Source organism: Lissotriton helveticus, chromosome 5_1, assembly GCF_964261635.1.
Source record: "Lissotriton helveticus chromosome 5_1, aLisHel1.1, whole genome shotgun sequence".
Taxonomy (NCBI): Eukaryota; Metazoa; Chordata; class Amphibia; order Caudata; family Salamandridae; genus Lissotriton; species Lissotriton helveticus.
The window spans coordinates 210,767,875-210,778,868 of record NC_136065.1 but is presented as its reverse complement, the minus strand read 5'-3'; the positions used below and the strand labels follow the sequence as shown (position 1 = coordinate 210,778,868).

Genomic DNA, 10,994 nt, shown 5'->3' with positions numbered 1-10,994 from the left:
GCAAAAAGTGCAAAGCAGAAGGGTTCGTCTTGGGTATCTTTAATTTTTCTTTTTCTCTTTTGCGTGTCTATTTGAAGATAACGGGGAGGGGCAGGCCAAAGAAGCCGACCCTGCTCTGCTGTCCCCCGCTCTCCCATACTGGGTCCGACTGTTTCTTACCTTACTACCTACCTGGCATCAACCCCCTGCTCTAAACGCCACGCTACTGCCACTTACCGCACACCTCTTGTTCGATCCCCATTCGTGGACGCCAGCAGTCACTGTTCAAAATTTGCGGCCGAGTTCTTCGCGGACACAGATTCGCTACCGCACTCTAGCCCGCTCTAAACGTCTAGCTACTAACATGTGGACAGCACCAGCACAGATCATGTTTACAAACACTACAGAGGCACACGCGGGGCTCCGCAGCGAATGATCACTTTGAATTCTGCACAGCGGTTGAGGATTGGCTGAGGGTCCGACAGTTGTCCAATCTGAAGTCATAGAAGTCGGCGCTCCAGTTCCCATAATATGCTCAGCCATGGGATTGGCTGTCGTTCGACCCGGAATTAGTGCTATTGCGAACTACTGTCGACCGTAAAACATCAAAGACGGACAACGGAAGTTGGGCTGATTTACGGATTGTCTCCGCTAGTAGCGGAAGGCGGACTCCTTATGTATTAAGTGAGTGCTTTTGTTTTGCGGTATCGTTTTGTTTTGCGGTATCATCCCGTTGTTCTTAGTGCACAGCTACATTATTCGAAACATTATGCGTGCTTAACGTTGTGATGACAGGATACATTGGAATTCTGAAAGAAAAAGCTAACGAAGATGGGAGGATGTGAATTGGGTCTTTGTTATGGTCTGATTAGTATCTTGTATGTTCATAAACCAAGTGCACGAGAGGGGTTTGTTTGTTCTGCATTTTTCTCATTTTTGAATGTTTTAGGTAGTTCGGCGTACCCCTCAAAATTCTTCTTTTTGCGCATCAAGAGTGGAACAGCATTTTTAATGCTAAAGTTTAACTATAATGTCCACAGCGCTCCCGTTTTAGTTAAGCAAACTGGATGACTTCGCGTGGTAGACTGTATCTCTTTGTGAGGCGGTTGGTCACCTTTAATAGTTACAAAGTATCTATTATATTGCGCTTACTGCTAAATTGCTGGATTTCCAGTTCACGCACGTCACTTCGCAGAAGCCAGATTGATTGTTGGAATAAAGAAAATGATACAAAGTGAGAAATAGTGAGGTCTTTTCCTTTTATCCAAGTATCGATCTTACCATTTCGAAGCGATGTGCTAGAAAAATAGGTTTTCTCGTATATGAAGTAAGGTTTTTTTTAATTTCTTTTAATCAGCGGTTTGATTAAAATGTATTTTGAAAACGTTGTATTTTTTGTGTCTGTGCAAGTTTTCGAAAGAAACCGCTATTATTGTAGTGCTCATAAACATATTTTTCCCCATTTCCTATTTCACTTGTATATTTGTCACGAGTACTAGGCTAGCCATAATAATAATACTAAATCAGTGCTGAACCCAAATACTGCAGTTCGTATTTGGGGAATTAATGTAATGAGACTCCGATCATCTTATCACGAACATCGATCCACTGGTGACATTACGAGCAGTTTCAATTTAGCATTGTAAGATATGAGCGGACTGGGTGTACTCTCTAACCTGCACACAAGTAGCTTCGATGCTGTTCACATATTTTTGATAGAAGTGTAATGTCTGTAAATAGTCAATGCAGATTTGTAAGGATAAGAAGCAGCAACTAATGTTGTTAATCAATAGCAATATCTGCCACTGTGATACATGTCAAAATTGACACCTTCTGTTAACAAGCTTTAAAATCTGTAAATGAAAAGCAAATGTTTACATGCAAACGGAATATTACTGTAACTGGAAATGGTTCTGCCATAATCGGTGACATATGAAGACACTGTCCAATACATCGAAAATGTTCACTGTTATGTTTGCGAATCGCAATATAGCGAGAACATGGAAGGGGGGGGGAGTTCCAATACGACACACTGAATGGGAGTCCGATATGGATTGGTGTATGCAGTCAGAGAGAGTAATTTATGAAAGATGGGGTTGCCCGCATACATGGACGAGAATTTGGGCCCATGGAATGAAAGTAGGGGCTTCCTCTATACCCCCTTTGCTGATTTCCCCCTCAGCACTGTTTGCTAACATAGTTGTTTGATGTGTCAATACAACGGAAACTCCAAACAAGTTGATTCCACCACTGACTCTATGTGACATTTTTCTATCTTGATTGTATTACATTGTCAAAAGTATCTGTGAACGTTGATTATAGCACCGTAATGCATCTGTTTATTTATTGCGTGTTTGTATGTTATTTAATAAAAAATATTTAAAAAATAAAAAAGAATGTTCACTGTTGCAAAAAATATTGCATATGGTTACAACCTGTTGCAGTTTCAGGGCTCTATATAACTAAGCCATCCCGGTGTTTTTTAACCCATATTTATATCTTGTTTGGCTTGCGGAAGATCGTGATGTAGTCTCCATAGCTTTGTTCCTCTCCTACATTATTGTTTAGACTGAATGATACACATTTGAATAAAAGGAACAGAATGCACTTCAGGAATCTTTTTTCTCTTCTTTTTTTTTTTGGTTTTAAACTTGACCTTTATTGACATCAGAGAATTAACACAGCAGGGTGCCTACATCCCATCGGGCCGGCACAGCACTATATAACAGTCCGTGCTTAAAGTAGGGGAAAATGCGTACACAGCAAGTCGCCTACAACCCAATGGGCCGGCCGCGTCAGATAGGCAAAAAAGAGCAGACAGCTGTCAATTTAGGTCTCCTAAAAGGTAACAAAAAACCAGAAACCTCCTAACCTATGATTTCTGCAAAGTTCATCAGTCACAGTTAGCCACATTTCAATCCAATATCTTAGTCCAGTTGCCACTCACGTCACAGCTACCTAGGTGTGATCAAGAAGTGTGTCCCCCTGTACCCTACCCTCTCCCCCGATGTCTCGCCCCAGGATCTCATGGGCCCACATCCAGGGATGCTCCCGCCTCTGCAATCTCCTCCCGGTATCCCCCCCCCACTTCCCCCCTGCTCCCGTTTCCGGTCTGTCCCCACATTGTCAGTGTGTTACAAGAAGATATGCCCTAAGAGGCCCCCAAATATCTTTAGGTCGTTAGGAAGGTGGCATTAGGTCAGCATAAAGGTCCAGCTGGTCCTGGCAGAACACAAGATCATTAAGTCACTCTTTAAATTTAGGAGCTCGACCGTGTCCCTAGCGACAGGCTATACGCTGTTTTGCCATCAATAGAGCTAGAGAGGCGAACCTCCGGATTTTAGCGGGATTTTGCTCCTTATAGCCCAACAGGACGGTAATGGGATCATCAGGCACATGCATTGCAGTCATAACATCCAGCGCCTGCAGTACCTCCCCACAGTACTCCCGAACAAGCGGACATTCCCATGCAAAATGTCCAAAGTCAGCTCCTGCAGCCCCACATCTGTCGCAGCGGTCTGTGTCGCGCAAGCATAGCCGGTGGAACCTAGCAGGCGTATAATATAAGAGATGAATGTATTTGTAGTGTATCAGGCTTAGCCTGCTATTTGCAGAGATGACCCCTGTTTGGCGACAACAATAGGCCCATTGCTCCTCCGAAATGGGGGCAGCCAACTCTTCCTCCCACTTCCCTTTAGCTGGAGCAGGGCTCCGCCCCATTCCTTTTGAGTGGAACTATATAAACGCGACACCACACGTTCGGGGGGTCTTGATGCAGTAAAATGTGTAAAAGGACCATAACGGGGTTCCGACGGAAAGTCCTGGGTTAGTGATCGTACATCTTGTCTAAGTCGTACATAGTAAAAGCTTACTAAAGGAGTGGGGGTGGAGGAGCCGAAAACTCCTCACTCGTCTTGAACTTCCCATTGTTGTATAAGTGACCCCAAGTGGGATAAGACAGTTTCCGCAGCATGCGACTGCACCCTCCCTCCGTAATGACCGGTATATCCTGCCTCCCTTGCAGGGGCACTAGCGGTGAGTAAAGAAGGGGCCACTGAAGTGTACGCGTTAGGTCACCCCAGGCATTTGTCGTGCATTAAACCATGGTGGCCACCAAGTGTCTAGGCTAGGTCCCGAGGTAGCGCTAAAGTTGCAGTGCACAGCGTGGGTGCCATATACCCATCCTCTACAGCCAGATGAGGCATATACGGAGGGGGGTGGAACCAGTACGTCGCAAAGTGCGCTTGAGTGCAAGCAAAGTATAGATCCATATCCGGGATCTCAAATCCACCGTCTTCGATAGGCCGAGTCATATTTTCCCTCGCCAGTCTGGGCTGTTTTCCTCCCTATTTTAGTCGGATCAGCTGCGTTTTGATGCAATTAAATAAAAACCGGCTCGGGCGTGGGGATGTTAGTAAAGAGATCAAGGAGTTTAGGTAAAATAATCATCTTGGTTAGCAACACTCTAGCCGCCATGGAAAGAGGCATCAAAACCCACCCAGTCACCTTGTCAGTGATGGTGTCAAGTGCACGGCCATAGTTGGAGCGCATAAATTCCTCCCGACAGCGAGAGATTCTAATACCAAGATAGGTAATGGTGTCTCCGCACCATTTCAGCAGAAATTCAGGCGTGAATTCCTCTAGTGTCTGTGAGGGGGAAGATTTAGGATTTGCCCCAGTTCACATTAACGCCAGAAAGCTTTCCAAAGAGAATGAGCAGGTGGAGAATAGGGTTAAGGCTAACCGCGTGGGCCCGCTAATAGAGTGTCAAGTCATCTGCGTATAAGGAGATCAAAATTTGCCTCTCAGGATATATTAGGGCATGCTCTCGATAGTGCTGCCGAACCTTTCCGGCTAGGGGCTCGATGGCTATGGCAAAAAGCAGTGTCGACAAGGGGCATCCTTGCCGGGTGCCCCGTGTGATAGAGAAGGGCGCCGACTGAAGTGCATTCACCACCACCCTGCACGCACCCCAGCGTAGAGCAGGTTGATCCACTCCAGAAAGGGGGTCGGAAATCCGCAGCCTTGGCATCCGGATCAATGTCATTGAGGAGCGCAAAGAGTGTCCGCAAGTTATGGGACGTGCCTCCAGTAGGCACGAAACCTGATTGGTCTGGAAGCACCAGTGTCATCATAAGGGGACTAATACGATTAGCAATAAGTTTGGCCAAGATTTGCGCGTCAACATTTATTAAAGAGAGTGGCCTATATGATTCGCACAAGTGAGGGGGTTTGCCAGGTTTAGGTATAGAAATGATACACGCCTCCCTCATAGTGGGGGGCGGGGGGAGTATACCACTTTCCCGGGCCTCTACAAACACATATCTCAACACTGGGATACGGAATGATGAAAAGTTTTATAAAATTCAGCCGGGAGGTCATCCAGCCCGGGGCCTTCCCGGACTGCAACTACATTATCTCTGTAATGATTTCCTCATCTTCATAGTGTCGTAAGAGGAATTTCCGCTGCCCATCTCCCAGCCAGGCAATCGTGGTATCCTCGAAGAAGGGGGAAAAGTCCATGGTCTGCATTCTGTGACTTTTGTACAGCTGTTTATAAAACAGATGAAAAATTTCCACAATCTCAGTCGTGTCGTTGTGCATTTGCCCATCCTCCCCCTCAATTTCCAACACCGTGTTTGAGAAGCGTGGAGGCCGAACCAAAGCCGCCAGCATCTTTCCGGGGCTATCTCCCTCCCCATACTGATGTGCCCTATGATACTTCCCTCTGTATTTGCATTCCCTCTCTGCTGTCTCTTGATATTCACTAAGGGTACTGCGGAGTTAAACTTGCAATTCAGGGGTGGGACATCGCTGCAGTTCAGTCTCGATATGCCCAAGTTTTGTTTCCAGGCAACGCAAAATGGAACAGATGTCCCTCAGAACCCCGCCCGCTTCACAATGTATATTCCCCGCATCGTAGCCTTAAAGGCGTCCCATACGGTCGAATATTGTGCCACTGAGCCCTCATTCCTGGGGAAGAAGTCTGTGATCTCCTGCTTGAAAACTCGTTCACAGAGACCTTGGTTTGTTTTGTCAGCGGTTTCCTTGCACGATCGGAGTTTCCATTCTTGAAGAAAAAAAATATTTGTATCCGTCGCCTGCGTTGTTTTGATTCTATGGCCTGCTATTTTTCGCCAAGAAGTTCTTTAGTCATTGTAAATTTGTCATATATATTTATATTTCTGTTTGTACAGTCTGTGTTTGAAATTGTGTTCCTTTTGACTGCGTCGTTTTGATTCTATGGCATGCTATTTTTGTTTGTTCCATTTTTGTAACAGTTCTCTCATGTAACGTAACTTGCTCTATTGTACTGCGCTCTGACACCTTCGTGTAAAGTCCGTGTTTTATAAAAATGCATAAAAAAATAAATAAAAAAAGCACCAAAACTGAAAAGGGGAGTGCGTGTGCGGGAGGGTCACAGCGACTAGTACCGGGGAGTGGTCCGAATAAGTCCGAGGCAAATGGGAAGAATGTGTAGGTCATGGGGCAATGCCCTTTGAAAGAATCCAGACATCTATCCTTGACCAAGACGCCCGAGCGGTGGTATAATAAGTGCCCTCCCGCCTAGTCGGGTGTATCTTCTCCAAAGCACCCGGAAAAATTCCGGATCATCAGTGTTGGGTCCATAGCATGACACCAATGTGAAGGTTTGATTAGCTAACCGTCCCCATAGAATGGAATACCTCCCCTGCTTATCAGCGACATTTCCCAGCGGGGTATATGGAAGGGACTTTCTCACCAGTATTCATGTGCCTTGGGTTTACGTAGAGTAGGAAGAGAAGCACGTGTGGCTGGCCCATCGAGCAGCAAAGGTAGGGGGGGACAGTGGGGCTGAAATGCGTCTCTTATATCATAGCACAGTGTATGTCGTGTCTATCCAAATACGATAGTATGTGTCTGCGTTTACGGGCTTCCCCCATCCCTCTAACATTCCAGGTAAGGAAGCGGTAGGTAGGGGGTCCTGAGTGACCATCCATCACACATCCTAGGGCATCGCATTCTCCTGCGGCACTTGGTGGCATTGCGGTATTTAATGCTCGGGGCACATGTGGTTCGAAAAACAATGGCCTGTGACAGGGCCTGACATTGATCATCATTCAAAAATTCAAACAACAGTGTCGCACCCCCCTCCCACATCAGCAGCCCAAATCTGTTGATAATTCCCAGGATCTTCAATCTTCTGTGTCCCTCTGCCTATAATGCAGGTATACCTCCCCTATCTGAGCACTCCAAGGATCAGGGCCCAGATCAGGCAGTCGGCAGGTCTTCCACAGTGACCTCTCAGCCTCGACCTCCACCTAGTCATAAAGCTGCCTATATGCCCAAAATTAAATGCTCAGTGCTGTCTGCTCTGATCCCAGCGGCAGGCAAACAGGCCCACATCAGGCCCCACTCACCGCCTCTCCTTCTTCCAGGCGCCTCCTCCAGGGACGGGGCCAGGTCGGCTTTCCGCGGGGTCCCGCAGCCTCGCCGCGTCCCGCTACTTCTCACCACCGGCTCCTCTCCGGCCGGGTAGGGAGGCCCCAAAGCAGGCCGCCTGAGGTCTTCAGTGTCCTCAGTTGACACACGCCTTCAACTGGCACCCGCGTCCCCGCCGCAGACACCCGGGGGGCAATACAGCTCTCCGCAGCGGTCCGGTCTTGAGGACGGGCCTCCCTCCAGCTCCTCCGAGGCCCGTCACCCGCGATGCCCGCTGCAGGCCGCCGGCTCCTCCCTTCACCAGCTGGTCCGTGGACTCCAGTCGGGGGGGCGCTGTCTTCCGCTCTCACGATGCCAGGGAGCGTTACGCTCGACCAGGCTCAGCAGCGCTCCTCACCCCAGATGGGACCAGCTCCGCAGCCCTGCGTCGACCTTCACTACTGCGCTGGCAGTCTTCCTGTGTCCGCCATGTTAGAGCCGGCGTAGCTTCCGATCAGTTGCGCAGGTCAGCGCTCCACAGCCAGGTTGCAGTTAATTTCTCGATTCCAGGCATTCCTGCATGATTCCCCCGCACAGTGTTTATGAAATAATCGCTAATAAAGTCTGGATGGCCAGGCTAAAGATCACATATTCCTCCGAGCTGCAAGAGCCTCACGGTAGTGTGGACATCTTGCTTGGCGCCCTCTAGCGACCCTCCCCCCCATACCCCACCCCCCCCCAAAAACACACCCTCCCCAGATTGTTTTTTAATATTTTGAATTTGGGTGCACACAAGTCAAACCTTGTCATGTTCGCCCTTATTGGTGATTGACCCCGAGGTTTTTGCAGAAGTATCACCTTGTTTTTGATTAGCCCTACTGCACTGAACCCCTCATGTTAAATGCAGTCCAGATGAGAAGTTGGAAAACGGAGATGTATTTTAGTATCTCTTAGCAACACAAATGAGGACCGTATACAGTTGGTAGAAAGTTTCAGTGCTTAATTTGTGAAATATTCAGGGCAGATGCTCAATTTGTTTTTTTAGGAGGCAAGAACTAGCAAATTATGTGGCATATTTTGTAATGGTATTACCTTATTATTTTGTCATTTTTAAACTTAGTAACACTGTCTGGGCATTGATTGCACCCCAGTACAAGTATAACACCTAGATATAGCAATAAGCAACAAAAAGCTAACCAGTCAAGTTTTGAAAAGGGCCTTCTACTGCCCTGGAACACGTTTCGCTGAATGTTTTGTAACCTTTGAACCCTTTGAGCTGGAAACCCCATTTTGTTTTGTTAAAATCTGCTGATTACACAGCAGATGATGAATTATGTGGGAAAAATGTGGCAAATCTACAATTATGCAAAAATTGCTGCGGCCAAACAATCGCATAATTCCAGTGGTCTGGGCATACTGTAAATCCAGTGTGTTTTTACTTCCATTGGACATTATTTAGTAACTTTTTTGTGGTCTTTTATAGCACATACAAGAACTGTGATGGGTAGTGCATCGCTAATCCAAGATTAGCAGAGTCCTCAAATTCAGGAAGCATTAGCAATGCCAGTAGGCAAGTAAACAGACATTCACACATGCTGCCTACATGTGTCTCGTGCAGAAATTGTGTTTATTGTGCTAAGGCCTGCTCTATCAGCTTTCTTAAGAGTGGGGGGAAAAGTAGAAAAAAAAATTGCTTTCTGTGTAAAATACATATAGGAGAAAAATAATTGAATGTAACAGTGATAACTGTACTTTTCAGATTTGAAATAGTGCCTTGTGCAGTCCAATCAAAGCTCTTCCTGGAAGATGGTATGATACTAAATAGCCAATAGCATGAGGTGAAAAAATACTCCTCAGAGGTGGAGAAAAATCCACTATTTTTATATTTTTAATGAATTGGTAACAATGGGTATTGCAAACAAGTTGCAAGCCAGCCCGAAAAATATACATAGCAAATATACAAAGGAAACATCAATTTTAAATTGGGAGGCCCTTTAATGAAAGTCCATTAAGTCTAATATATAGGCATGGCAAAAAGTGGTTCAGTTCAGATATCTTGTTTATTGGATTCTCTATAAAAACGATAGTCATAGCCTTTCGTTCTAACAAAGCTCCTCAGGGCTGTAAGTAATATAACACACATTTATGCATAAATATATGAATATGCAATTACAAACAACTAAATCATCATTATTTTTACCATAAATCTCAACAATCCACACTGAAGACAAACACCAAAAACACATTAAAATGTGGCTTGTTTGAGACCATAACTAACCAACAAACACCATGTGTATTGTAATGAGAAATACAAAGCTACGTTTTTCATCTGGGAATCTATCACTAGTCTCAGAAAGAAAGGGCAGCATGACTTGTAGGATGCAATAACTAAATGTCAAGCACCATATTCCGTAGTTGATATTTGTGAAACTATTTCTGATCCGAGAATCAATAACTTAATCACAAAAAATCTAACAGGAAAAACTGAGCATTTTATATATAATTTTGAAAACGGAAATGTTTAAGAGGTGTTAAGTAGCACATACCATACACGTTTGTGACATAAGTTAATTTGGCCTGACATTGGGCAAACAGTAGGAGGGAGGTAACTCCCCAGATATCTTACTGGAATTATCATCCAATCTGATAAATGCTGGCAGTCATTAGGCAAATGTGTAAAAAGAATTCTACAAAAATAGGATATGACTGTATCTGTTGCCTGTTTTTCATAAAATCTACAGTGCAAATTAATATATCCTGGGCAAGACATTTCCACGCAATATATGTTCCATAGATATTCTACAGGAATGAGTTAAAGGCATCAATGAAACAGAAAGATGATCGCCATATTAGTGGTGTCCCAACAGTATCTCATTAGAGATGTCAAAGATATGTTCAAGTGCCTAGACAAAAGTCTCAGGCACGCACAGTGATACCCAAATTGTGGGCTCTATTTCAGACGTGTTGAACACTCAAGGGACTTTCCTGCAAAGTAAAGTGGGCAGATTGTGACACATGAGAAATTCCTAGTATAGACCTAGATCAAGCCACTCAATCGATCTAATAAGAGTGTCATCTGCTAAAGTAACAGTGAACCTGGTAACATGGTTCCAAGCGTACATGATCATCATTATATAAAATAAAAAAAATTCGTCCAACCATTTTTTTAAAAGCAAAGTACTAACGGAATACCCTTAAACACGTATACACAAAAACATGATCAGTTTGAAAATGGTGTAATGGACACTGCAGTGTCTGGTCAAATCTAATTTGATATAATATCTAACGCTATGTCGCACCAGCAAGGACTGAAGTCAAAGTCGTTACCCTCCTGATAATTTGAAGATACAACCTAGTCCCTTTTCAAGCTGCATTAGTCAAAAACTTGCACTTACCAGGTTCTGTGGCCAACACTGTACATCAAGAATGTTTTTTGATGAAAAATGCCACCTTATAGTGATCCAATATATACATCTAGTTTGGTCCAATTTAGAATGTCATCATCGTGACTAGAGTGTTAAATACGTAAATCCATATAGTGTAAGTGTAAACCCAATTATGGCCATCATCTTGGATTTTTCAAAATCTAAAGGGATTCCACTTCAAAGTAAAGT

At 44.9% G+C, this 10,994-nt stretch overlaps 1 protein-coding gene across 5 annotated transcripts in view; it reads left to right on the top strand.

Moving 5' to 3' along the window:
- Positions 1-531: 531 nt before the first annotated feature.
- EHMT1 (euchromatic histone lysine methyltransferase 1) overlaps positions 532-10,994 on the top strand; it is a 984,283-nt gene continuing 973,820 nt past the window's right edge. For 3 of the 5 annotated variants that reach the window (XM_078642016.1, XM_078642018.1, XM_078642009.1), the window contains exon 1: positions 532-663. In XM_078642016.1, the coding sequence (XP_078498142.1) occupies position 663 (1 nt within the window). In that variant the 5' untranslated portion in view covers positions 532-662. The remainder of the gene's footprint in view (positions 664-10,994) is intronic. The other 2 variants (XM_078642017.1, XM_078642013.1) reach the window with 2 other exon arrangements.